Raw genomic sequence first — 26,331 nt, 5'->3', positions numbered from 1 at the left:
CCTAGATCATTTGTTTCAGTGCTTAACCACCCTGACAGGCAGGAAGTTTCTCCTAATGTCCAATCTAAACCTCCCTTACTGCAATTTAAGCCCGTTGCTTCTTGTCCTGGCCTCACAGGTTAAGGAGAACAATTTATCACCTTCCTCTTTACAACAACCTTTGCATTGGAATGTCCCTCCTTGGTCTCCTCGTCTGCAGCCTAAACACATCCAGTGTTTTCAACCTTCCGTCATAGCTCACGTTTTCTAGACCTTTCATCATTTTTGTTGCTTTTCTCGGGACTTTCTCCGGTTTGTCCCCATCCTGAAATGCGGTGCCCAGAACTGGACACAATACTCCAGTTGAGGCCTAACCAGCGCAGAGTAGAGCGGGAGAATCACTTCTCGTGTCTTGCTTTCAACACTCCTGCTAATACATCCCAGAAGGATGTTCTCTTTTTTTGCAGCAGCGTTACACTGTTAACTCATATTTAGCTTGTGGTCCACTGTGACCCCAGATCCCTTTCCGCAGTTCTCCTTCCTAGGTGCCACTTCCCATTTCACAAGGGGAGCACTTCGCATTTGTCCTCATTGAATTTCAGACCAGTTCTACAGTTTGTCCAGATCATTTTGAATTTTAATCCTGTCCTCCAAAGCACTTGCAACCCCTCCCAGCTTGGTATCGTCCGCAAACTTCGCAGTTGTGATCTCTGTGCCATTATCCATATCATTTATGAAGATATTGAACAGAACCAGACCCAGAACAGAGCCCTGTGGGACTCTGCTCAAAATGCCCTTGCAGCTTGACTGTGAACCACTGATTATCTATATCTATCTACACATCCCCAAACACCCCATCTACCTAGCTCCCTAGCCCCAAACACCGCTCTATCTAACGTAATCTATCGATCGATCGATCGATCCCACAGTTGAGTGGGTCTGGCTATCTCCAGCAGAGGATACTGCTGCACAGGCAGATATTCCCCAGCAAGACTCAGACATGGGCCCCTGGCTGAGGCCTCGGGGGCTGGTGGGACCCTAAAGGCGACGTCTGCCTTTGCTTTGCAGGTGGAAGGAAGCCGGCCGAGATGGCTGGGAAATGCTCTGAGCTGGAGAAAGGCCTCCATGCCATCGTGGGCAGCTTCTACAAATACACCAAAGAGAAAGGCGGAGCCCAGGTGCTGGACCAGGCGGCTTTCCAGAAGTTGCTCAGCAACGAGCTGAGCCATCAGCTCACGGTGAGACCCGGCTACTGGCCAATTGCTCACTGATGGCAAAGGAGGGGTCTGGAGGTGCCCCTCAATCCCGACCCGCAGCCCCCGGCTGCTATCCCAGTCCTGGGCTCCCTCACCCCAGCTCTGTCGGTGCCCCACACTCCCGACCCGCAGCCCCCTGCAATCGCAGCCCTGCCGGTGCCCCTCAGTCCTGACCTGCAGCCCCTGCTAGCCCTGCCCTGGGGTCTCCCTTCTCTGCCACCAGCTCTGATGATGCCCTTTAATTCTTAATTCACCCTCCTTTATCCACCTCAGCCGCTAGCTTGTAGCTCAGCAACACACACACACACACACACACACACACACACACACACACTCGTACCTAGCAGGGGTGACTCTTTCCAGCAGAGGCCTTCCCCTCCTCTGCCCCCCACCAGTAGCAGCCTTCACAGGCCAGCTGCTTCCCCCACCGAGGCTTTGCCATGTCTCCCTTGTGTTTCAGGACGTGCAGAGCAGAGAGGCGGGGAAAGACCTGTTGAAGAAGCTGGATAGAGACAACAATCAGCTCATCTCCTTTGAGGAATACTGGGAGCTGGTCGCCTTCATCTGCCACACCGTCCAGCGTTACAGTTACAGCAAATAGTGACAGTTGAGCAGAGGCCGGTGGGGAAACTGAGGCAGGCTCCTTCCTGGGTGACTGCATCAAAGCTTTCACCGCCAGAAGTTAAAGCAAACCTTTCTCCGGCCCCTCACTCCTTCCCCCCACTCCCCGCAGCCTATAAACCCATTTGCCCTATGTCATAAACAGATAGTTAAGGGTTAATGTCTCTTTTACCTGTAAAGGGTTAAGAAGCTCAATAAACCTGGCTGACACCTGACCAGAGGACCAATGGGGGACAAGATACTTTCATATCTTCGGGGGAGGGGGGGGAGTCTTTTGTTTGGGCTCTTTGTTTTGGGGGTTGTTCACTCTTGGGACTAAGGCCATGTCTACATCTAAAATTTTGCAGCGCTGGTTGTTACAGCTGTATTAGTACAGCTGTATAGGGCCAGCGCTGCAGAGTGGCCACACTTACAGCAACCAGCGCTGCAAGTGGTGTTAGATGTGGCCACACTGCAGCGCTGTTGGGCGGCTTCAAGGGGTTTTGGGGAAGGCGAGAGCAAACCGGGGAAGGAGACCAGCTTCGCCGCGGTTTGCTCTCGCGTTCCGCGAACCACCCTGCAAACCGCAGGGAAGGAGACCTGCTTGCTCGGGGGTTCGGCAAACGCGAGAGCAAACCGGGGAAGGAGACCAGCTTTGCCGCGGTTTGCTCTCGCGTTCCCCGAACAAGCAGGTCTCCTTCCCTGCGGTTTGCAGGGTGGTTCGCGGAACGCGAGAGCAAACCGCGGCGAAGCTGGTCTCCTTTCCCGGTTTGCTCTCGCCTTCCCGGAACCACCCAGCAAACCTCAGGGAAGGAGACCTGCTTGCTCGGGGTTCGGGGAACGCGAGAGCAAGCCGGGGAAGGAGACCAGCTTGATTACCAGAGGCTTCCTCAGGTATGCTGGGATACCTGCTTATTCCACGGAGGTCAAGAAAAGCGCTGGTAAGTGACTATACTTGATTACCAGCGCTGGATCACCAGCGCTGGATCCTCTACACCCGAGACAAAACGGGAGTACGGCCAGCGCTGCAAACAGGGAGTTGCAGCGCTGGTGGTGCCCTGCAGATGTGTACACCTCCTAAGTTGCAGCGCTGTAACTCCCTCACCAGCGCTGCAACTTTCTGATGTAGACAAGCCCTAAGAGGGACCAGACGTCAGTCCAGGCTCTCCAAATCTTTCTGAACCAGTCTTTCATGTTTCAAACTTGTAAGTAACAGCCAGGCAAGGCAGGTTAGTCTTATTTTTGTTTTCTCAACTTGTAAATGTCCTATTTTGCTGAGAGGATTTTACTTCTGTTTGCTGTAACTTTGAACCTAAGGCTAGAGGGGGTTTCCTCTGGGCTATACGAATTTGATTACCCTGTAAAGTATTTTCCATCCTGATTTTACAGAGATGATTTTTACCTTTCTTTTTAAGAACCTGATTGATTTTTCCTTGTTTTAAGATCCAAGGGGTTTGGATCTGTCTTCACCAGGGAATTGGTGAAGTCCCTCAAGGCCACCCAGGGAGGGGAGAGTTTTGGGGGGACAGGAAGTGCCGCAGACACTGACTTCTGGATGGTGGCAGTGTTACCAGATCTAAGCTAGTAATTAAGCTTAGAAGTGTCAGTGCAGATGCCCACATTTCTACCCTAAAGTTCAGAGTGGGGAAGGAAACTTGACATCCTAAAATTCACCAGCTCTCTCAGAGACTGGAATCTGTCTGCCTACCCCCTCCTCCTGCTGCCGGGAGCCTCATTCTGGCCTGTGCTCCCCACATCTCCCACCTCTCCCGCTTCCGGGATCCCTCCTGGCCCACGCTCCCGACGCCATCTGTCTTCCCCACTGTAACTTGGTAGTGTGTGTGTGTGTGTGTGTGTGTGTGTGTGTGTGTGTGTGTGTGTTTGTTTTGCTGACCTCTGTGGAGCACCAAAGGGTTGAATGAACCAGCAGTTCTCAAAGGAAACCAATCTAATTGCCACTGAACGCTTCCTATTTAAGGTTACATCTCACCGGGGAAATGGCCGGACCATGCACCCAGGAGCTGCTGAGAACAAAGGACCAGCAACAAGCTAGAGGTTCAGGGAGTGTGAACCACCCCAGCTAGCGGATAAGTCGGGATGTCACGGACTTACAGCCAAAATTGCCTTTGCCTCTAGGCAGGGAGCAGGGTGGGAGACCCGTAGGGGGAGCTCTCCCCTCACAGTCAATGCTGACCCCAATACCCCACTGCCGGGCTGGGGGGCGCTGCGCTGCAGGGAGCAGAGTGGGGGACCCGTAGGAGGAGCTCTCCCCTCACAGTTAATGCTGACCCCAATACCCCACTGCAGGGCTGGGGGGCGCTGTGCTGCAGGGAGCAGAGTGGGGGACCCGTAGGAGGAGCTCTCCCCTCACAGTCAATGCTGACCCCAATACCCCACTGCAGGGCTGGGGGGCGCTGTGCTGCAGGGAGCAGGGTGGGGGACCCGTACGGGGAGCTCTCCCCTCACAGTCAATGCTGACCCCAATACCCCACTGCCGGGCTGGGGGGTGCTGCGCTGCAGGGAGCAGAGTGGGGGACGCGTAGGAGGAGCTCTCCCCTCACAGTCAATGCTGACCCCAATACCCCACTGCCGGGCTGGGGGGCGCTGCGCTGCAGGGAGCAGAGTGGGGGACCCGTAGGAGGAGCTCTCCCCTCACAGTCAATGCTGACCCCAATACCCCACTGCAGGGCTGGGGGGCGCTGCGCTGCAGGGAGCAGAATGCGGGATGCTTGTACCCACACTGGGGGCGTGCAAAGCAATACCATGGGAATGGCACCACCCCCTCATTTTCTTCCTCTTCCTCCAGCACCCCCTGCTGATCTCCTGCCCCACTCCCAAAGCACAGACGCTGAGGGAGGTCACCTCACCTAGTGTGGACTATCCCCAGTAGCTCCTTCCAGGCGTAGATCTTCAAGAGTCCCTTAAACTCCCCGAGGTTCAGGTCCACAGGCACCACCCCATCGTCTTCCTCTTCCTTAAGCTCTTCTTCCTCGGCCCCCTCCTCTCTGTCCTCCTCTTCCACCTCAGGTTCCTCGTCTTCCTCATCCTCTTCCCCTTTCTCGCATTCGTCGTCATCATTGTCACTGGTTCTCAATTCCTCTTCTGCCTCCGCCTCGTCCAGCTTCTCCGCCTCCTTCCCCTGGGCTCCTTGCCCCTCACGGACCCTGTGGAGAAGCTTGTGGGTTGGCGTGAGTGGCCCTACTGTGGTTTTCGAGGATAACAGCCTACCACCGCCAGCCAATGGGGTCGTGACGGCAACAGCCTACCCACCACTATCAACCGATAGCGTTATGAGGGTACTGGCCTATGTACCGCTGCCAGCTAGCGAAGTTACTGCTTATCTCAGGTGTAATGTCTGGCGTGTGTGGTGATACCAGGCCACTCTGTGTTTCTGGGGAACCAGGGCGCAGTATCCAGCCTGTCTGACCTGTGAAAGGACACCCCCTCCCCTCCCACCCCTGCCTCTGCTGGAACCAAAACCGATCAGAGAAAAGACTGCAGAGAGCAGTGAGGGGCCTTGGGAGACACACCTAGACCCTTCCTGACTAGGGTGACACGATTAAGGCAACTCCCCAGCCTCATCTGCATCAAAGATGGGACAGGGAGACATCTCCATTAGCTACAGAATGGAGAACAGCAATTCCAAGGCAAGAACCGCATGGAACGCTGGGCCCAGAAAAGCAGGGAAGCCGTGCATCATGGGGATCTCCGCTCCAGATGTTAATGAACCCAAGTCTGCACATCCAGCTCAGACCAATTCTAGTCATGAATCTTTGATTGACATCCAAAATACTGGAGCTGCCTAATTGCATTGTGAGCTCCCTGGAAGGAACATCATCCATAGCTAGGAGTGATCAGCTCCTATTCTAACCTAAAGAAACCCTTCAGCCATCAGTTTACCCATAAATGAATATAGTGTTCTCCCTTGAACCATTGTATTTTCCCAACAAAAACCCCTCGTCACGCTCCAGTAAGTGTTCTGATGCCTGGATCCAAACTCTGCATCAGTTCCACTGGGGTTTCATCTTCTCCTGACTGATGGTGCTGGGGGCTCTGCCTGTCTCCTGCTCTCAGGACCCTGAGCTACCACCATCACCTGGGAACCCCGAACAGTTGAAGCTTCATGGATTGGTGAGATCCCAGCTCTCTCTCTCTCTCTCTCTTTTCTTTTCTACCTCAGGCAGGTATAGTTTTTCTATATGTGACTTTTGTAACCTTTAATAATGTAACTGTTACGTTGGTTTAGGATCTCCTTGTGTGCTGTGACAGGGTTGGGCCAGATGGCTACAGGAGAGTGATCCTATTGGGATCCAGGAACTGGGCGGGTGGAAGCCGGCCCACTGCTAAAGGACCCCACCCCTCAGCCTAAGGGGAGGATCCACAGGACCTGGAAGCCAAGTGATTCCAGGGGACAAGTAATGACATAACTGGGATGCGAGTGCAGTCAGAGGGTCAGACAAAGGGAACTTGATGGGGACACCGAGCAGAGGACCCCGGATAGCGCCCACTGCTCCTCGAAGCCGTCAAGGGAGCCAGCGGATGCCACTCAGAGGAACTCTGCCCAGTTGGGTGAGCAGATGGAGGATCGGAAATAGGCCCCAAAGTTGCAGGAGACCCCATTGGCCAACCTCCTCTCCCAGGTTTTATAGATGGCCATTTCACTCAGGGCCAGGAGGAGACTGACTAGGAGGTCCCGCGACTATGTGGTACAGGAGAGTGATCTAAGGCAGATATATTTGCCCCAGATTAAGCAGGTCCCTTTTCCCTGGGTAAGGTAACAGGGGCGGTTCAACAACAATCAGGAACGTGCTGGAACCAATTAAGGTCGTACTCCTGGAGCTCAAGTGGCAGAGTTCAGCATGCGCTGGTCCATGTGAGAAAACAGCTTATCACTGTGACCAGCTAGATGGAGCCGCTCCTGTCGCTCACAAGGTAGTGGCCCCTGCTCCTAGGTCTGGTGGATGCTGGATTGAACCCTGCAGGTGAGCTATGAACTCAAACTTTCTCATGGAAATTTGGGGTGTGGGGAGAACCCCAGAGATACTCACCTCTCCATCAGCTCCTTGGCATCCTGAATGAGAGGAGAAAAGGGATTGGAATGAGTCAACTCCAAGAGGAACTACCTCCTCCTTCCCCCACCTCTGTCCATGGGAGACACTCTGCTCCCCAGCCCCATAACTGCTGCCTCAGTCAACAGGACCCTTGTTTCCTCCCTGGACCAAGTGTTGGTCTCCATCTCTGTTCCCTTTCTGTCCTGTCAACCCCCATTGACCCATCTCTGTTGGCACCCAAACTCCAGCTCTTCTCCCCTGCCCGCTCCAAAGCCCTATCCCGCCCCCCAGGCTAGCTCTGCCCCAACTCTGTCCCCCTCCAGCCTTCCCTGTCTCCTCCCAACCCTCCCTTCACCAAGGTCTGGCCCTTTCCCCTCACCTTGAGGAAACTGATGTTGTCCGTGCGCTCCAGCCCCACGCGTACCCTGGAGAGGGTCTCAGTCCAGGAGGCCACTTTCCCATTCAGCTCCTGGAGCTTCTCTTCCATCTGCGCCAGGTTCTTCTTCCTCTGCCACTCCAGCGCCTCCTTCAGGCCCAGCTCCCGCAGACTCAGCAGCCGGCGCATCTTCTCAAACTCTCCCGAGATGTGGTCAAACAGTAACTCGGAGCAGCTCTAGGCGACATGGTGGGGGGGGAAGCGGGGAAGGATGGAGACCTGAGTGTGGGTCTGATCCATCAGGAACCAGACCCACTTCTACACCAAGGTCCATTGCAGAGCTGACGATAGAACCTAGGAGCCCTGGCTCTCAGCCCCCCCCTGCTCTGACCACTAGACCCTACTCCCCCTCCCAGAGCTGGGGATAGAACCCAGGAGTCCTTCCCTCCCTGGAACAAGCCCATGTGACCATCCAGCCCTGTATCCCACCTCCTTCCTGCAGCATTGTTATGTTCTCCTGCTGGTGGCACTGGCTCCGCGTCAGCCTCACGAGACCTTCCTGCAGGGGCTGTCCAGTAGTGTTCTACCAGCTCCAGGGGTCATATTGACACTGTTCAATAGAGTTCTACCAACTCCAGGGGTCATATTGACACTGTTCAATAGAGTTCTACCAACTCCAGGGGTCATATTTAAACTGGCCAATAGCATCTGTGACCTCCTGATGTTTTATTTCATTTCATATTAATCAGAACTCACCATTCTCACCCACCTCCCTTACTGCTGCGCGCGTACACCCATCAAACATAATTACTGGTCACTAATACATTAACCCTGCCGGCAACAAGGGTGGGTAATCTCAGTCACCCTGGCTATTCAGCGGGGGTGTGGTTAAAACCGTTCCATTCGATACGGTGGGTCAGCTCTATTGTGCTCAAACGCACGTCTGAAACAGCCCTGGGGGGTTTGTATTATTATTATTGTAAACACATTTTTGGTTTCTTCCCCCTCCACAAGATTCTACAAGATACATTTCAGCTTTTTCCCATCAGTGGGTCTCTTTTTACACAAGACACAAAAACTAGTTTCTCACAAACAATTTTTTTTAAATTGAAAAGACGTACAGCTCCTTCAAACCAAACCAAGCGGCTGCATTAAAACTTTTAGCTCACTTAAGGGCCACAGAGACCTTCTAACAGAAACACCAATAGTCCCAAAGTCCTTTTCTTTTCTTTTATTTATAGCTACCAAGTTTTCTATCGCATGTTTGTCCCCTCACCAGTCTCTAACTGAATCCTTTTAGATTGCCTACAAATAGTCTTTTTCCTAAGCAGGGTTCTGTAACTTTTTGTGCGGACCAGACGGTCAATAGAAGGCATCTTCTAGTTTGGTCATTTTCTTTAAAACACAGACAGGGTCTCCACTGAATTGCACGGCGTTTTATCAAGGTCACTCCTTGTGCTAAATGTTCTCGGGTTAGGCACAGACATTCCATAGCATCGCCTCTGGCAAGAACAGTGTTTAATAAACTTTCCAAACCCAGCGCAGCACAAAGGCCCCGGAGCTTGCAGTTTATGTCCAAGTCACACAGTCATGGTGCGGTTGAGCTGTCGAGTCTAGAACACAGCCCTCACAATATTCAAAAAGTTATTTCTCAGGGCTGTGTCGCTGCTGGGCCAGGAAGTCCTTCTTCCTGGGGCCAGGTCGCTGCTGGGCCGAGACGTCCCTTCCCCTTGGGGCCGGGTCACTGCTGGCCAGGACATCCCTTCTCCATGGGGCCAGGTCACTGCTGGGCCGGGACGTCCCTTCCCCTCACAGCCAGGACGCTGCTGGGTTGGGAGGTCCCTTCCCCTCAGGGCCGGGACGCTGCTGGGTTGGGAGGTCCCTTCCCCTCAGGGCCGGGATGCTGCTGGGTTGGGACATCCCTTCTCCCTGAAGCCAGGTCACTGCTGGGCCGGGAGGTCCCTTCCCCTCGGGGCCAGGACACTGCTGGGCCGGGAGGTCCCTTCCCCTCAGGGCCGGGATGCTGCTGGGCTGGGAGGTCCCTTCCCCTCGGGGCCAGGACACTGCTGGGCCGGGAGGTCCCTTCCCCTCTGGGCCGGGATGCTGCTGGGTTGGGACATCCCTTCTCCCTGAAGCCAGGACGCTGCTGGGCCGGGAGGTCCCTTCTTCCTGAAGCCAGGACGCTGCTGGGCCGGGAGGTCCCTTCCTCTCTGGGCCGGGATGCTGCTGGGTTGGGACATCCCTTCTCCCTGAAGCCAGGACACTGCTGCGCCGGAAGGTCCCTTCCCCTCGGGGCCGGGACACTGCCGGGAGGTCCCTTCTCCCCGGGTCTGGGCTGCCCTGTCTCTGTTCCCAAGCCCAGAGGCACTGGAGCCGGCTGCAGTGCAATGAGGCCAGGCTGCAGCTGCAGCAGGACCCGCCTCCTCTGCTGAATCAGCAATTCCTCCTGTGGCTGCGAGGTGCCTCCATCCTTCCCCACCCAGCCCTGACTCAGCACCATTCTGCTTTCTCCCCCTCCCCCCATTAACCCTCGCCTCTGCAGGGCTGCTGGAAATGACCATGCGCCTCTGTGATTGGCTCTGGCAGCTGCCCCGGCTGTGCAGGCAATGTTCTGGGGGTCATGGTGAAGTCATTTTGGGGGCCAGTCTAAGCAAACACCTCCTCCCTCCTTCCTGAAACTGCCCCATAACAAGCCATGAAGCCTGGCAGCCAGGACTCCTGGGTTCTATCCCCAGCTCTGGGAGGGGAGTGAAGGCTAGTGGGTTAGAGCAGTGGGGGGCTGGGAGCCAGGACTCCTGGGTTCTCTCCCCAGCTCTGGGAGAGGAGTGAAGGCTAGTGGGTTAGAGCAGTGGGGGCTGGGAGCCAGGACTCCTGGGTTCTATCCCCAGCTCTGGGAGGGGAGTGAAGGCTAGTGGGTTAGAGCAGTGGGGGGCTGGGAGCCAGGACTCCTGGGTTCTCTCCCCAGCTCTGGGAGGGGAGTGGGGGCTAGTAGTTAGAGCAGTGGGGGGCTGGCAGCCAAGGCTCCTGGGTTCTATCCCCAGCTCTGGGAGGGGAGTGAAGGCTAGTGGGTTAGAGCAGTGGGGGGCTGGGAGCCAGGACTCCTGGGTTCTCTCCCCAGCTCTGGGAGGGGAGTGAAGGCTAGTGGGTTAGAGCAGTGGGGGGCTGGGAGCCAGGACTCCTGGGTTCTCTCCCCAGCTCTGGGAGGGGAGTGGGGGCTAGTGGTTAGAGCAGTGGGGGGCTGGGAGCCAGGACTCCTGGGTTCTATCCCCAGCTCTGGGAGGGGAGTGAAGGCTAGTGGGTTAGAGCGGGGGGCTGGGAGCCAGGACTCCTGGGTTCTGTTCTGAGCTCTGGTTTATTTGATACACCACTTTGAAATTGTCCTAGTAACCAGGTTAATATCAGCCAAAGACTCGACAGAATCAGCTACTCATGCAACACGCAATGAAATGCCGGTGTCCTGCCTGCTGGGCAATCCGAGTACATTTCCATGGCATGTTCCTCACGCTGGCAGGCTAGAGAGACTGGATCCTGGCGCCTTCGCCCTCCACCAAATCTCCTCCTCAAAATATATGGCAGCTTTTCCTCTGAATCGGAATCTCCGAGGGCTGGGATTGGCCCCACAGATGCACCCCAGGTGGTCGTCAGTTCCATGTGACAGGTGTGACCTCCCCATCATGGACAGTGGCTAGAAAAGAAAAACAGTTGGATATTGATACCTTGCAGAGATGCAGCCAGCTCTGGGGTGGGTCTTGGCTCCCTCCGCCCCCCGGTGTCTGCTAAAGATAGGATTGCGACACTGCACCCCTCATCACAGTGGCATGATTATGACATAATAATGATGTATTTTGTACAAGATGTGTCATGAGGCTTCTATGAAAAAGACACGATTCCCTGAGTATAATTATCCTATTTTTACGCATGTATCATTTGTGTATCTGAATATTGATTGTGTAGCTGTATTTCAAATGGGCTTACTCTGGGTAACACCCACAACTAGCCTTCCAGGTACAACAATGAGGACTCTAGACAGGGCTGGTGGCTTGTCAACAAAGACAGTGGCCCATGAAAGACCCTAGGCTTCCTGCCAACGTTTCAGCCAGCCTATGAGTAATGGCTTCTACGCCCCAGAAAGGACCTGTGACCAGACCACATGACATTAAACTCTAGTTTGCCACTTGTATTTTGCCAGAAACTGGGCTGGGAACTTAGCTTGAAACAAAGGGGTTCCCGCCGTATGGAGAGACGATATGAGGTGGGGAGTGACACCATGACTGGTTTTCACTCCTCCACAACTCTGGAAAACACAGGACTTGGAATGGGGGAGGGGAAACTGAGGCTGCCAGGCAGATGTGGCTTGTGCCTTAAGCATCTGCAAGCCTGCTTGTACCGTCAGTCAGGGTGAGCTATGGCGAATTCAAATCCTATCGATCTTGCATATGAAACTTAGCGTGCTTTTTAGTTTATTTGCCAGGTAATCTGCTTTGATCTGTTTGCTGTCACTTACAATCCCTTAAAATCTCTCCTTCTGTAGTTAACACCCTTGTTTAAAGGTTTTATCTTAACCAGTGTGTCTTGAAGAGAAGTGCCTGGGAAAATCTCAGCTTGGCGGACACAGGCTTGTTGTGCAAATCTTTCCCACATCAAGGGGAAAGCAACTATATTAATGAGCTTGCATTGTCCAGATCCCCGCGCAGTGCAAGAGAGTATAATTCTGGGTTTATAATCCAGCAAGGGGGCAGGGCTGGAGAGCTGGGAATTGGCTTTTGTCTCCTGTACGTCCTTGAGAGGCTTAGGTAAAGCACTCAGGTAGTTCAGTTGGGCGTGTGACATCACCTGCTGTCGTGCTGGGTGATAACAGGGCCTGGAGATGCTGGCTGAGCCACCAGCAGAGCCGCGTGAGAAGGGCCAATTCAGTTAAGTGGTGAAGGACACAGCAGTTCCCACGGCTCCCAGACTGCAGCCTGGAAGTGACAACCCATCACAAGGACAAGGGTGAGAAACCAGCCTGACCTGCTTGGATGGTCCCCAGCATTTCCTGCCAGGCCTCAAAGTCCAGCGAGTCCTTGAATTCCTCGAGAGCCGGGTCCACAGCAACGATATCCCCATCGTCATCTTCATCTCCTTCCTCCTCCTCGCCATTAGCCTCATCTTCATCTCCCTCCTCCTCCTCACCATTAGCCACATCTGCATCTTCATCAATGCAATCATCGTCATCGCTGCTGGACCCTTCGTCACTTGCACTGTCCTCTTCCTCCTCCCCACCACGGCTCGACTGATCCTCTCGGACTCTACAGAAGGAGAAATCTACTACACCAGCCACCTGTGCATGTACACACACACCTCTTCCTCTGTGTTCATATGGATTGCGTTGTGTGTGTGTGTGTGTGTGTATGCATACGGATCTGTGTGTGAGGTCTGATGTGTGTGTGACTCCATGTGTGAGTGTGTGTGTCAGTAACACAAAGAGAGGAACAGGCAGACCGAGTAGCCCTAAAGAGAAGTGTGCATGGGTGAGGGGGGACCACACTCACCTTCTCATCAGCTCCTTGATGCCCTAGATGCACGAGAAAGCGACAGGATTAGCCCCTGGAACTACCCACCACAGTAACACGCCGTGCCCCCTTGTGGGTGAGATGCCAGCCCTATGGGACACCACCCCCTGCTCAGCCCCAATTCCCACCCCCGCCTCATCCAACCCTTCCTGTCCCCAGCTGCTTTCCCTCCATACCTCTTCTGCTGTATGTTCCTCGCGTCATACACCTGCCCATCTCCCCTAAACTGCTTCTGCCTCGACAGCCTGTTCCCCTCCCAGAGACTCCAGGAGTCCTGACTCCCAGCCCCCCCCGCAACCCAATAAACCCCACTGCCATCCTGGAGCCCGGGATAGAACCCAGGAGTCCTGGTTCCCAGCCCCATTACGCAATCTCCCATCCCACAGCTCCGTCATGCAGCGCCTGGCAGATGAAATCCAGCCTCACTCTGAGGAAGGTAATGTGATCGGAGGTGTCCATCTCTGCCCGGGCCCTGGACAGGGTCTCTTTACGAAAGGTCACTTCTTTATCCAGCTCCTTCAGCCTCTCCTCCATCTCCATCCGGTTCTCCTCCTTCAGCCTCTCCACGATCTCTTTCATGCCCTGTTCCTTCTCCTGCAGGATCTGGTGGAGAACCCCAAACTCCTTGGCGATATAGCCCAAGAGGTCCTGGGTGCAGCTCTGCGGAGGGTGGAGAAACCAGCGGGAGGTTCAAAACATGCCACCCACACAGCATTGGTGGGCAGCAGGACAATAGGTGCCTCAGTTTCCCCAACTGTACAGTGGGGAGAACAGCACTTCCTTGCCTCACAGGAGGGCTGGGAGGATGAGCACAGGAAAATGGAGCCAGATGGGAATTTTTTTGACAAAATGTTTTTTATAGAAAAATTCGGAACAATCGAAACTGTGCGTGAAACAGGGTTTTGACGCGACAAATCTCCTAAATCAGGAAAAGTTTGGCAGGGAAGGTGAGCTAAAGGGCCAGGCCCTGGTAACTTAGGGCCAGTCACTGACTCCTAACAATAACAATACCTAGCACTTTTCATCCTCGCATCCAGCAACCCTTGACAAATTTTCCCAGCTCTGCCAACCTCTGTGTCTGCTCCGTAATTCTGAGTCTTGGCTACTGGCCCTTTGTTAACGAGAGCTGGTCAAAAAAACAGACTTGTGGGAAAGGCTGATTTTTCAAAAGGAGGGATTCTGAAGGAAGTCAGTGTCATAATCCCTGTCTGACGGGTAGGGAAACTGAGGCACGGATTGAGGCAACGACTGGCCCAAGGTCATCCAGCGGCAAAGCCAGGAATAGAACCCAGGCGTCCTGAATTCCTTTCCAGCGCTCGAGCCACTAAGGTACGTGGCATCGCTCGCCTAGGCCTATATGCAGGGTCCAGCCACTAGGAGCAGACAGCGAGCCCCCCCCTCCCCATAAACATGGGTTAAAGTCTGACCCCATCTCGGGACCATACCTCCAGTTCTGCTATGTTCTTCTGCTGGTGGTGCTGGTCCTTGGTGGCTGAATTCAGATTGTCCTTCAGGGGGATGAGAGATGCCTTCAGCTTGTCCTGTGCAGCAGAGAAACCCACCAATCAAAAGGGTTTTTACCCCTTCCTCACAGGTCAGGTCTTCTCAACCTTTGATCATTTCTGTTGCACCCCTGTGGCCTCTCTCTAGTTCGGCCCTATCTTTCTGAAAGTGCAGCGCCCAGAACTGGACACGACCCTGCAGCTAAGGCTTCACCAGTGCCAAGCGGGACAATGACCTCCCGTGTCGTACGTACGACACCCATGAACCGCCCCCAGAATGATATCAGCCTCTGTTGGGGCTGCATCACCCGGGTGACTCCTCTTCAGTTTCTGAGCCACTAGAACCCCTGGCTCCTTTCCAGCAGCACGACCACCCGGCCTGTGCTTCCCGGGTTTGCAGTCCTGCCTGTGATTTTTTTTTCCTTCCTAAGTGTAGTACTTTGCACGTGTCTTTACTGAATGGCATCTTGATTTCAGCCCCATTCTCCAAGGACACAGCAAGGAGTCCCGTCCCCCCCAGCCCCCGAACTGGCCACCCAGGGGATGGAATGAAACAGGAGCAGTGCTGGGGACAGAGTCCGGGAGTGTCCCCCAGCCAGGGGCAGCTCTAGGCATTTTGCTGCCCCAAGCACAGCAGGCAGGCTGCCTCCAGCGGTTTGCCTGCGGAGGGTCCGCTGGTCCCGTGGCTTCGGCAGCAGCCTGTGGGAGGTCCACCGAAGCCGTGGGACTAGCAGACCCTCCACAGGCAAGCCGCAGAAGGTAGCCTGCCTGCCGCCCTCGCAGCAACCGGCAGAGCACCCCCTGCGGCTTGCCGCCCCCAGCACGTGTTTGGCGTGCTGGGGCCTGGAGCCGCCCCTGCCCCCAGCCTAGTTTAACCTACTTAGATCCCAAATTCCCCTCCCAGAGCTCGGGATAGAACCCAGAAGTCCTGACTTCCAGCCTCTATTTTCTAACCCAGTAGATCCCACTCCCAGAGAACCCAGGGGTCCTGGCTCTCAGCCTCCCGGCTCTAACCACTAGACCCCACTCCCCTCCTAGAGAACCTGGCTCTCAGCCTCCCTACTCTAACCACTAGACTCCATTCTCCTCCCAGGGAACCCAGGTATCCTGGGTCTCAGCCCCCTCCCACAGAACCCAGGCATCCTGGCTCCCAGCCCCCCCAAGCTCTAACCATTAGACACCACTCCCCTCCCAGAGAACCCAGGCATCCTGGCTCTCAGCCCCCACCACTCTAATCACTAGAACCCACTCCCCTCCAGATAACCCAGGCATCCTGGCTCCCTCCCCCACTCTAATTACTAAGTCTCACTCCCCTCCCAGAGAACCCAGGCGTCCTGGCTCCTTTCCCCACCCCACTCTAACCCCTAACCCCCACTCCCCTCCAAAAGAACCCAGGCATCCTGGCTCCCAGCCCCTCCCTCCCGCTCTAACCACTAGACCCCACTCCCCACCCAGAGAACCCAGGCGTCCAGGCCCTCACCTGATATTTCTGGACGGCGTTTTTGACAGGCAGGAAGATGTGGCCGCGGTGCTGGGGCAGGTCCCGGCAGATCACGCAGATGGGCCCCTTGTCCTGGCTGCAGAAGAGTTTGAGGGGCTCCTCGTGCTCCACGCAGATGGACCATCCAGACCCGCCTCCGCCCGGCTGGGCCCCCTCGTCCAGCTTGAGCAGCCGTGCTTTCTCCGCCAGGCTGCACAGGGCCCAGTTAGTGGCCACGCTGTGCAGGGAAAAGGGGCGCCGGCACTCGGGGCACAGCCCCCGGTGCTGCCCCTTGGGGACGCAGGGCTCCAGGCAGGTGGCGCAGAAGCTGTGCCCGCACTCCAGCGTGCGGGGCTCCCGGAACAGAGACAGGCAGACGGGGCAGAGCAGGTCCTCGGCCAGGCTGGACACGTCCAGAGCAGACGCCATCGCAGCCCCACACCCCGGAGCCACGGGCACTGGGGCTTTTGCTTTCACTTTCTGCACACCCGACCCGTACACACGCCCCCGCCAGAGGAGAGGGAGAACCCGGCAGTGCCACTGGCTAACACACTTCCGCAGGCTGCCCAAAGTTCAGCTCCTTTGCGAGAGTCATAAGCAATGCCTGGAGCTGGAGAGAGAACCCAGGAGTCCTGCCCTCCCCCCAGCTCTAACCCACTAGCCCCCACTGCCCTCAGAGGGCTGGGGATAGAACCCAGGAGTCCTGCCCTCCCCCCAGCTCTAACCCACTAGCCCCCACTGTCCTCACAGGGCTGGGGATAGAACCCAGGAGTCCTGCCCTCCCCCCAGCTCTAACCCACTAGCCCCCACTGCCCTCATAGGGCTGGGGATAGAACCCAGGAGTTCTGAATCCCAGCCCCTCCGCTCTTACCACCGGACCCTACTCCCCTCCCACAGCAGGGGAGAGAACCCAGGAGTCCTGGCTCCCAGATCTAACCCACTAGCCCCCACTGCCCTCATAGGGCTGGGGATAGAACCCAGGAGTCCTGGCTCCCAGCCCCTCCGCTCTAACCACCGGACCCTACTCCCCTCCCACAGCAGGGGAGAGAACCCAGGAGTCCTGCCCTCCCCCCAGCTCTAACCCACTAGCCCCCACTCCCCTCACGGGGCTGGGGATAGAACCCAGGAGTCCTGCCCTCCCCCCAGCTCTAACCCACTAGCCCCCACTGCCCTCACAGGGCTGGGGATAGAACCCAGGAGTCCTGAATCCCAGCCCCTCCGCTCTTACCACCGGACCCTACTCCCCTCCCACAGCAGGGGAGAGAACCCAGGAGTCCTGGCTCCCAGATCTAACCCACTAGCCCCCACTCCTCTCCCAGAGCAGGGGACAGAACCCAGGAGTCCTGGCTCCCAGATCTAACCCACTAGCCCCCACTCCTCTCCCAGAGCTGGGGAGAGAACCCAGGAGTCCTGGCTCCCAGATCTAACTCACTAGCCTCTGCTTCCCTCACAGGGCTGGGGATAGAACCCAGCAGTCCTGAATCCTCTGCTCTAACCACTAGACCCCACTCCCCTCCCAGAGCTGGAGAGAGAGAATACCCCTTTTTCCCCCCATCTACTCTTCCTTGCTCTTTACTCCTCCTTCCCTCATTCCCCTCTGTATCCCTTGATGGGTGTTTCTTTCCTCCTCACTGCCGTCCTGTTCTACCTCCATCCAACCTCTCCCATAACCAATATGTATGGTGGCGGGGAGGGGGGGGCTGGCAGGGAGGGGAGGGATTAAAACTTCCACTCCCCAGCAGCTTTCTACACCCCTTGCAATGAATCCTCCCTCCCAGAGGGTCTCAAACTGGGGGTCAGGACCCCTCAGGGGGTCACGAGGCTATTACATGGGGGTCAAAAGCTGCCAACCTCCACCCCAAACCCCGCTTCGCCTGCAGCATTTCTAATGGTGTTAAATATATAAACAAGTGGGGTTTTATGGGGGAGGGGTTCACACTCCGGGACTTGCTGTGTGGAAGGGGTCACCCGGGAGAACCCCTCCCTCCATCCCTCCTGGAGCAGAGCCTGCAGTTAGGGCTTTCCACCAGCAGGGTGCAGTCGTGCGCTCAGGTGCTATGTAACCCCCACCCCCCGCACACGCTGCCTCCTGCTGCTCAGTTTCCAGGGTCCCTCCTGTGACTTGCTTTCCTGCCTTTGTTTGCCCACTCCCCTCTCTCCAGCCTCTCTTCTCCACCCCACCCCGTCTCCCCAGGTCCCAGGGCTGCCGGGGGGGGGCAATTTGCCCCAGGCCTCAGGCCCTGCAGGGGCCCCCATGGGAATATACTATTCTATGGTATTGCAACTTTTTTTTACGGAAGGGGCCCCTGCAATTGCTTTGTCCCAGGCCCCCTGAATCCTCCGGGTGGCCCTGCCAGTTCCTGGCCTGCTCCCCAGCTGTGAACCAGGTTGTCCCACCCTGCGGCAACTTTCATTTGTCCGGTTTTTTTCTCCCCACCCCCAGCCCTCGTGCGCCCGTTGGGAGCCTGGCTCCAAGCTGTAGCCAGGTCCTACCAACGTCCATCATCTGCCTCCATCCCTCTGTCCTCAGTTTTGTGGCTGGGGCCCCTCCCAGCCTGCTGCCACTGACCTGTATTCGCTCGCTCTCGGTCCAGCCCCTTTCCCCAGTTTGCAGCCGGGTCCTGCCAACCTGCAGCAACCTTCCAGGGCTTTTCCTCGTCGTTTGTTCCTCGGCCCTTTCTTTCCTTGCTCCTTTTGCTCGGTTTTCCTTGCTCGACATTCCCCTTTTCCCAGCTGGTAACCGTTTCTCCAACCACCTACTTTTCATTCTCTTGCTTGCTCATCGTCTTTCGTTCCCTCTCTTCCCCTCTGTCAGGGCCGGCCTTAGGGAAAATGCCACCCTGGGTGAACTTGTCTTTTTGGCACCCCTGGCCCGTGTGTGCGGTGCCACCCCATTGCCCCTGGCTCCGCACCCTTATTTCACCCTCTAACCCCTGCACCCCTAATCCCCGTACTTCCCCTTCCACCCCTAACCCTGGCACCGTGTCCTTTGCGCCCCTAACCCCTGTATTGTGCCCCCTGCATCTCTAACCCCTGCACCCCATCCAGTGCCCCTAATCCCTGTACTCTCTGCCTTTACCCCAACCCCTGCCCCCCCCCGTCCTGCACCCACATGGGGAAGCTGGCCCGGATGCATGGATGCACTGCTGCTCGCTCCCCAGAACGCTGCTCCTCCACGCCCCCCAGAGGCAGGGCCGGCGCCAGGCACCAGCTTAGCAAGCAGGTGCTTGGGGCAGCCCCTCCAGAGAGGGGCAGCACGTCCAGGTATTCAGCAGCAATTCAGCAGAGGGTCCCTCACTCTCGATCGCGGCTTTTTTTTTGCAGGGAGGGTGCTGCTTGGGGCGGCAAAACCCCTGGAGTCAGCCCTGCCCAGGGGGCTGTGGGTGGGGGGGAAAGGAGCGACGTCAGGGCTCCCGGTACCCAGGACACTTTCCCCACCTGGGCTGCATAAGGGGAGGGCAGGAGAGCAGCAGGGAGCAATTTCTGACACTACACCCGCAGCGTAAACACCTCCTGTACTGCCACATTGTCCACGCCCCGAAGACAGCGCCTTGGGCAGTCGCCCGGGTGGCCCACCCCCGAGGCCCCCTGCCTTCCTTTCCCTGCTTTCCTCCATTTTGTAGCCTGTAGTACCCAAGGTCACCTCCCAACCCTATAATGCAGGTTTTCCAAACCAGGAATCTTGTGGCTGTTTACTGAAAACAGGGGTGCCAAAACTGAGGAGGTCGGGGGGGGGGGTCAAGCCTGCCCACTTTTTTATATGGGCGTAGTTTGGGGACAGAAGGCCGCATTTCGCCCTCAGACTGAACAGTGTAAGTGCCAGAACGGATCCAACTAGACGCCCCCTCGTTCAATAATGATTTCCCATTGGAAACCGCTTCTTGAGATCTATCAGTATGTCAGTTTTTACCCATTTCACGTGGGCTGCATTGATCTTTTCAGAGTGCTGATTTTTTTAAATAGGGAGGTTGTGTGGTACAAAAGTCTTCTTGTATTATGTCAACAAAGGTATCTTTCTCAACATTGTGTATATACAACACTCAACCGAAGCTCTGAAATCATCAAAAAAACCAATATCAAGTTTGTCTGACAAAATGTTACAACCTAATTCCCACAACTTTTGATGAGGAAAGCAACGTCAAGGAGACAGGTATAGAAAATGCAAAGGTTTTATTCACCACATAAAAGGAAATAACTAAACAACAACAACAAAAATCTATATATTAGTGTAAAAATCTTTTTTTCTCTACTCGCCAAATATGTACAGATCCCGTTTCCAAATAACAACAGTAAAAAAGAGAAAAACTACCAAGATTAGCAAGGAATTTAAAAAAAAACAAATAAAAAGCATTTGACAGGATTGAGTGTGGGCGGAGAGAGACAAAAACATACACATCTGGATCATTAAATCTATATCACCGTCATCAATATTTACTCCTTGGAAACAAAAATAAGACTGGGGCTTTCAGAGAAGTCTAAGGAAATTTAGTGCTCAAACTTCATTCATTTCTCTGAGCCCTTCACTCACCTTCGCCTGCTTTGAGGAGCTCAGCTCAAGACTTCGCAAAGTGGTTTGTGATTTCGCACCTCAAAGGCACTTGCTTTTCTGAGAAGGCCCTTTAGCGCGGTGCCTCTTTCCCGCTACAGAAATGAATGCCCCCTAAAACACTAGGCCCCGGTGAAAATCTCGCTGCCCCCAGAGTCGACAGTACGGTATCTACAATCCCTTCCTCCAAGTCTCAGGAGGAAGGACAAATTAAATTACAAACGCTGATGCCCGGATCCCCCGCTGGTGTCAACCAGCACTAGTTGTGTTGGTGTTGATTGGCATCAGCTGGGGATCTGGCCCCGTTAGAACAAACAGTGTCTCTTGCTTTGTTAGCGCCAACCACCAGGCCCCTCCAGACCAGTCTCCCTCCTCTGGGGGTGGCCTGGTTGCCTTCAGGCTATTTCATTGTTGTCCCGTAGCTTCGCTCCACCCCTCCCTTCCCCTGTCCATGTCAGTAGCAACTCCTATATCCAGTGTTCAGTTCACCCCAGTGCCATGAGACCAGGGTGCTAGTTTTTCCCCAGTGTTAGTCCAGTCCACGCAAAATTAAAATAATACAGAAGTCTGACCCCCAAAGCCAGTTCTGCCCAGTCCCCTTTGGAGTCAGCCCCACTGCAAGACGGCAGCGTGGGGAGGAAAGAAACACTCCCCAAGGGGCATGGGGGGGATGAGTAAAAGGAGGAGTAAGGAGCAAGGAAGGGTAGATGGGGGAAAAGGGAGTGAGAGACGTAGAGGGGATGAGAGATGGTGACAGAGAGAGTAGGGGAGAGAGAGAAAGTGAGAGAGGGATATGGAGTGTGTGAGTGTGAGAGAGAGAGAGAGAGAGAGAACGAAGAAAGCATGAATAGAAGAAGAAATAGATTGCTAGAAAGGGTCAGGAATGCCTGGAGAAGTGTGAGCTAGCTAGAGTGGCTGGCAGGCTGGCCAGCCAGGGATGGACAGATAGAGGTAGGGCCAGACACAAGGACAGATGCCCCTTAAGACGCCCCAGTAGAGAAACTTCCAGTTCCCAACTCCAGCTCCCCACCCGAGCTCCGGCACAGACGACCCACAGCTGTAGCTGGAGAGACGCAGAATAGAAGCTGATGTCTGGGGGTCCACATGGGTTGGCCCCCCCACCTCTGCTCAGCTTGGCTCACACCATGTTGAGGGCGTCCTCAGACAGGAAGCGGTGGATGTGCTGGAAGGAGGGACGGTCCTTGGACTCGCGGACCCAGCAGCGCAGCATCACCTCATAGAGAGCCAGGGGGCAGGCAGGGGGCCGGGACAGGTATATCTGGGGGCAGAGAGAGTCAGTGGGTGCCTATCCCACAAGCCAGCCAGCTCTCCCACCCTGGTGCCAGGTCAGAGCCAGTACCCGTGACATACTATATATACCTCCATATTCACCCCTTGTATAAGGTGATGATAGTTCATGCAAAATATGCCTTGTGAGGTATCATTTGAAAAGTCATAACTTGCTGAGCATCATTGTCCCATTAAAAGCTGTGTGTGTGTGTGTCATGAGTTACGAGATTTTGCTACATGTTTGTTACTGAAACGTATTGTGAGTCTGGGAAATGCTCATGGACTAGCTCCTCAGAAACCACAAAGGACTGTCAACAAAGGCATTGCCTGTCACCCCAAATGTTATGAACCAGAAGGTGCGAGCAAGAAATATACAATGCTCCTGAGAGATGCTTCGAACCTCACGTACACAGGGGAATGCTTTGTCCACACCCCAGCAGGGTGGGTGGAGGATATTCCTCAAGGAAAGGAGGAGACAATGGCATCTGCATCACCATCTTGACGCATGGACAGAAGATCGTTTGGACGACAAAGAGAAGAATAATTGAATTGTGTGTTTGTGTGGGAGCAGGGAGAAGACTCACATTTCTGGGGTGAAAGGCTGGAGCTGCGGGGATTTGTGGGCATCTCCTTGTGTACCGTTCATGAGTGGCTGGGAGAGGATTTGTGTAACTTTGCTGGGTGCAGTGTCCCATGCTGATGGCTGTGTGCAGGCAAAGTCTCGAGAGGTTCTGCTGTGCTAGGGTGCTAAGGGGGCACAGCGATTCCACAGGCCAGGTTGTACCCTGGGGGATGTCACAGCCCCCTAGAGGATACAGGCCCAATTCCTACCCCCTGAGCCACCTCTGGAGCTGGAGGGCAGCCAGTGCCCCCGAGAGGGGAAAGATCCCGTGTCCCATTCCCCTGCCCTCCTGAACCAGCCGTGCCAATGCCTGGGGCCGGATGGCAACTGGCGTCCCTGAGGGGACGGGGCGGGGGAATGCCCTGTCTCCGGTACCTGCTCGCCCTGGTCCCGGAAGAACTGCCCGGCGTTCTCGATGACCTGCTCGTCGGTGAGCTGGCTGTAGGGTTGCTCCTGACACAGCATCAGCACCTCCCAGAGTGTCACCCCGAAGGCCCAGACGTCGCTGGCTGTGGTGAACTTCCCCTGCATTGGGGGGCAGGGTTAGTGTGGGTGGGGGAGGGGGACAAACCCCAAGACAGAACCCTGCCCCCCATCCCACTCCTCTTTCCCTTCTCCCTCCTCCTGCCCCATCCTCCACTCCCTCTGCCCCGCTCCCCCTCTCCTCCTCGGAGCTGTAATGAGGCATTTTAGCACCTGGGGCAAGCAAGCATATTTGCGCCCCCTAGAAGTGGCGCATGGGGGAGCATGCAGGGTCATGTGCTTCTGCTTTCCATTTAGCACAGAGGTTTTCGAACTGTGGGGAGCCCTTCCTCCCTGCCAGGGGGCACCTCACCGTCTAAAACAAGTTACCTCCTGCCAGGAGCCAGTGGATCGGAAGCTGGAGGGAGCCGGCCAGCCCGCTCAGGCCCCTCCACACCCCCATACCGTTCTCTCCTTTCTACACTCCTCTTTCCCCCGCTCCCTTCCTCCTTCTCCCCTTCCACACTCCCCCGTTTCCCTTTGCCCACTCCCTGTCCATTCCCCACTTCCACACTCCTCCCTTCTCCCCTAGGCCCCGCCCCTCTCCCCAACAGGCCCCGCCTCCTGTCCCTGGCAGGATGCACTCCCAAAGCCATCCAGCAAATGGGCCGCACACCGTGGCCCACGAGGCGGGCACAGTCCTCCCTCCACTAGCCCCACCCCTTTCCCCAGGCCCCGCCCCCTCTCCACCAGGCCCCGCCTCCGGGGGGGTCTCACCATGAGGATGCACTCCCAGGCCATCCAGCGGATGGGCAGCACAGCGCGCCCCTGGATGCGGTAGTAGTCCCCCGAGTAGAGGTTGCGACTCATGCCGAAGTCAGCGATCTTGATGGTGAAACCCTCCCCTACCAGGCAATTGCGCGTGGCCAGGTCCCGGTGCACAAAGTTGAGAGAGGCCAGAAACTTCATCCCCGAGGCAATCTGAGCCGCCACGTGGACCAGCGTGGGGTAGCTGAACAGAGGGGGAGGGGAGGTCAGAGAGATTCCCAGAATGCACCGAGGTAGAGAAAGGGAGGGAACATTAGATATTCCCAGCATGCACTGGGGCAGCTGAACAAAAGGAGGAGGGGATATCAGAAATATTCCCAGCATGCACTGGGGCAGTTGAGCAAAAGGAGGAGGGGATATCAGAAATATTCCCAGCATGCACTGGGGCAGTTGAGCAAAAGGAGGAGGGGATATCAGAGAGATTCCCAGAATGCACCGAGGTAGAGAAAGGGAGGGAACATTAGATATTCCCAGCATGCACTGGGGCAGCTGAGCAAAGGAGGAGGGGATGTCAGAGATATTCCCAGCATGCACTGGGACCCCTGGATTCCACGCCCTGAGCCCCACACCAGGGTGCAGGGTTGGCTGGACTAGGCGTCCTTGGCCTGCCTGGGGGGTGGTGCGGGGGGTACCTGATGGTGGGGGCATCACTGGTGCTGCCCCCCAGCTTGTCCTCCAGCTCGTGGCTGCTGAGGAACTGGTTGAGGTCCCCGTTCTCCATGTACTCGGTGATCATGCACAGGGGGTCATCCCGCACGCACACACCCAGCAGCCGCACGATGTTGGGGTCCTTCAGCCGCGACATGATTTTCACCTCCTTCAGGAAGTCGTTCCTTGGGGTGGAGGGAAAGGTCTCATCAGCACCCTGTGGTGCATTCACAAGGGAATAACCCACGGCTGCACAAGCATCCCCCTTGTGCAACATTCTGGTGTTGCATAAGCTTCCCTGTTGCACGCTCACAATGGGACCGTCCAAGGGGGCACAAGCTACCTTCTCATGCACTCACAATGAGCCATGGTGACACACCTGTCTGCCCTGGTACAACAGGATGTTCTGAGTTTGCACGTGCATTCCCTTCTTGTGCACTCACAGCGGATGGTCCCAGATGGAACATCCACCTCAGGTAATGGGACATTCTGCATTTGCACAACTGCCCCCCTTCCCTGCACTCACAAAAGATGGCTTGAGGTCGCAGAAGCAGCCTTCCTTGTGCATCGGGACATGCCATGTTTGCACACGTACCCCTCCTCGTGCACTCACAAGGGATGGCCTGAGGTCTCACAAGGAACTCTCCATGTGCAGCAGGAGATAGTGTGTCTCCACAATCACTCCCGCCATGTGCAATGAGATGCTCCATATTTGCACAAGCATCGTCCTCCATCTCTCCCCGCCCCCCAACCCTCGTGCACTCACCTGGCGTTCTTGGTGGCGTCAGAGCGCAGGATTTTCACAGCCACCAGCAGGGGGCGTCCCTTGCGCACGTTGAATGGGAACTCCAGAACGGGCAGATCCTGGGGACTTTCTATCTCACAGAGATGCACCTGGGAGGGGGGGGGGGCAGAGAGCAGCAGCCAATCAGCACCTGGCAGAGTCAGCCACATCACCCACCCACTAATACACTCTCCCCTGGACTCAGTGCAGCCTCCCAGATCCTTCCGCCTGTAAAATAGTCCCCCCGCTTCCCCAGAGCAGAGAGAGGGATGGGGAAAGAGGTGGAGGAAGGTGTGGAGGGGAAAACAGGTCCACAGAGAAAGACAGACAGAAACAAAGGGGGTTGGGAAAAGAGATAGACAGAAGGTGCGAGTGAAAGGGAGAGAGAGAGAGAACAGAAGAGTCTAGGCTGGTTGGAGGGAGAATGGACAGATGGATAGAGAGAAAGAAGAACGAAGAAAGGAACAGAATAGAAGAATTAATTCTGAAATATCATGAAAGGCTGAACCAAAGGAACGAACGAACGAAGGAACAAACGAGAGAATGGAGGAAAAAGAATGAAAGAACAAATGGATCAAAGAGCAAATAAACGAATGCAGACGAACAAACGCAGGTAGAAACAAAAGAACAAAAAAAAACTACTGACTGAAGGAAAGAATCAACAAATGAGTGAAGACGACAACGGAAGCACAAATGCATGTAATGAAAAAAAGAAAGCACCACCAGCTGAATGAACGAATGAAGCAACGACTGCACAAAACCGCAAACGAATGCCCCAACGACAGAGAGAACACAGGAACGGACGAATGTGTAAATGAACAAGTGAAGGACTAAACTGGTGAAAGACGAAAGGGGCGACCGAACACAAGACCAGGTGAATGAGGCAAAGGCTGAACTCGTGAGTGACAAAACCAATGGAAGAAGGAATGAACGAAAGGCTCAGGGGAGGACCAAAGGAATGAGCAGTGGAAGAACGGATGAAAGCACAACGCGAAGGATGCAGTGGGAGAATGGGCTGAGGTGAAAGCAGGCGGAGAGTTGGGACAGTGGAAGAGGGCTGGGGATGGCCAGAGGGGCACATGAGGTTCAGGGACCCACCTCTCCAAACTGCCCCTCCCCTAGCTTCTCCTTGAAGAGGAGACGCCCCCGGGGGAACTCCCCCAGGGCCATGTCCTTGCCGGCCAGCGCGTCCACGGCCACAGCGGGCACGGCGTAGGTGTTCCCGCCCGTCACCCCCTGCAGGTTGATAATGTCTGCCTCGGCGTAGTGCGGGACGTTGCTCTGCGCCGCGGCCTGGGCCCCGGCAGGGTCTGGTTCCATGTAGTCGCCGCTGCAGGCTGCGAGGGGCAAAGAGA

At 55.6% G+C, this 26,331-nt stretch overlaps 2 protein-coding genes and 2 long non-coding RNA genes across 15 annotated transcripts in view; 2 read left to right on the top strand and 2 right to left on the bottom strand.

The window, feature by feature from the left end:
• The first annotated feature begins 8,877 nt into the window (after positions 1-8,877).
• LOC127032734 (uncharacterized) lies at positions 8,878-9,674 on the top strand. 10 transcript variants are annotated; one of them, XR_007768888.1, is made up of 4 exons: positions 8,878-8,962; positions 9,042-9,100; positions 9,141-9,460; positions 9,576-9,673. It is a non-coding gene; the product is annotated as an uncharacterized LOC127032734 (long non-coding RNA). The 10 variants fall into 10 exon arrangements; XR_007768890.1 differs by having other exon boundaries at positions 8,908-9,002; positions 9,042-9,060; XR_007768884.1 differs by having other exon boundaries at positions 8,908-9,002.
• Positions 9,675-9,945: 271 nt separating this feature from the next.
• Positions 9,946-10,426, top strand: LOC127032738 (uncharacterized). Its single transcript, XR_007768895.1, has 3 exons — positions 9,946-10,020; positions 10,175-10,250; positions 10,328-10,426. It is a non-coding gene; the product is annotated as an uncharacterized LOC127032738 (long non-coding RNA).
• Positions 10,427-10,595: 169 nt separating this feature from the next.
• LOC127032720 (zinc-binding protein A33-like) lies at positions 10,596-16,269 on the bottom strand. Its single transcript, XM_050920162.1, has 6 exons — positions 15,797-16,269; positions 14,260-14,355; positions 13,241-13,474; positions 12,794-12,816; positions 12,273-12,550; positions 10,596-10,947 (listed from the first exon to the last, which is right to left on the bottom strand). The coding sequence occupies exons 1-6, from the start codon at positions 16,223-16,225 to the stop codon at positions 10,904-10,906; spliced, it is 1,104 nt and encodes a 367-aa protein (XP_050776119.1). The 5' UTR covers positions 16,226-16,269; the 3' UTR covers positions 10,596-10,903.
• A 3,680-nt stretch (positions 16,270-19,949) lies between these two features.
• DDR1 (discoidin domain receptor tyrosine kinase 1) overlaps positions 19,950-26,331 on the bottom strand; it is a 38,016-nt gene continuing 31,634 nt past the window's right edge. For all 3 annotated transcript variants that reach the window (XM_050921451.1, XM_050921453.1, XM_050921452.1), the window contains 6 exons: positions 26,075-26,313; positions 24,959-25,086; positions 24,177-24,377; positions 23,494-23,728; positions 22,630-22,779; positions 19,950-21,621 (listed from right to left, as the gene is read on the bottom strand). In XM_050921451.1, the coding sequence (XP_050777408.1) occupies positions 21,481-21,621; positions 22,630-22,779; positions 23,494-23,728; positions 24,177-24,377; positions 24,959-25,086; positions 26,075-26,313 (1,094 nt within the window). In that variant the 3' untranslated portion in view covers positions 19,950-21,480. The remainder of the gene's footprint in view (positions 21,622-22,629; positions 22,780-23,493; positions 23,729-24,176; positions 24,378-24,958; positions 25,087-26,074; positions 26,314-26,331) is intronic.

The sequence above is a fragment of the Gopherus flavomarginatus genome, chromosome 12 (assembly GCF_025201925.1).
Source record: "Gopherus flavomarginatus isolate rGopFla2 chromosome 12, rGopFla2.mat.asm, whole genome shotgun sequence".
Lineage (NCBI taxonomy): Eukaryota > Metazoa > Chordata > Testudines > Testudinidae > Gopherus > Gopherus flavomarginatus.
This window is presented reverse-complemented; position numbering and strand designations above follow the sequence as displayed.

Excerpts from the sequence above, each read along its gene's own strand:
- LOC127032720 (XM_050920162.1), bottom strand. The coding sequence starts at position 16,225 with ATGGCGTCTGCTCTGGACGTGTCCAGCCTGGCCGAGGACCTGCTCTGC. Across the intron at positions 14,356-15,796 it reads ACGCCGTCCAGAAATATCAG|GACAAGCTGAAGGCATCTCT; the intron begins GTGAGGGCCTGG and ends TCTGCTGCACAG. Across the intron at positions 12,817-13,240 it reads ATCACATTACCTTCCTCAGA|GGCATCAAGGAGCTGATGAG; the intron begins GTGAGGCTGGAT and ends TCGTGCATCTAG.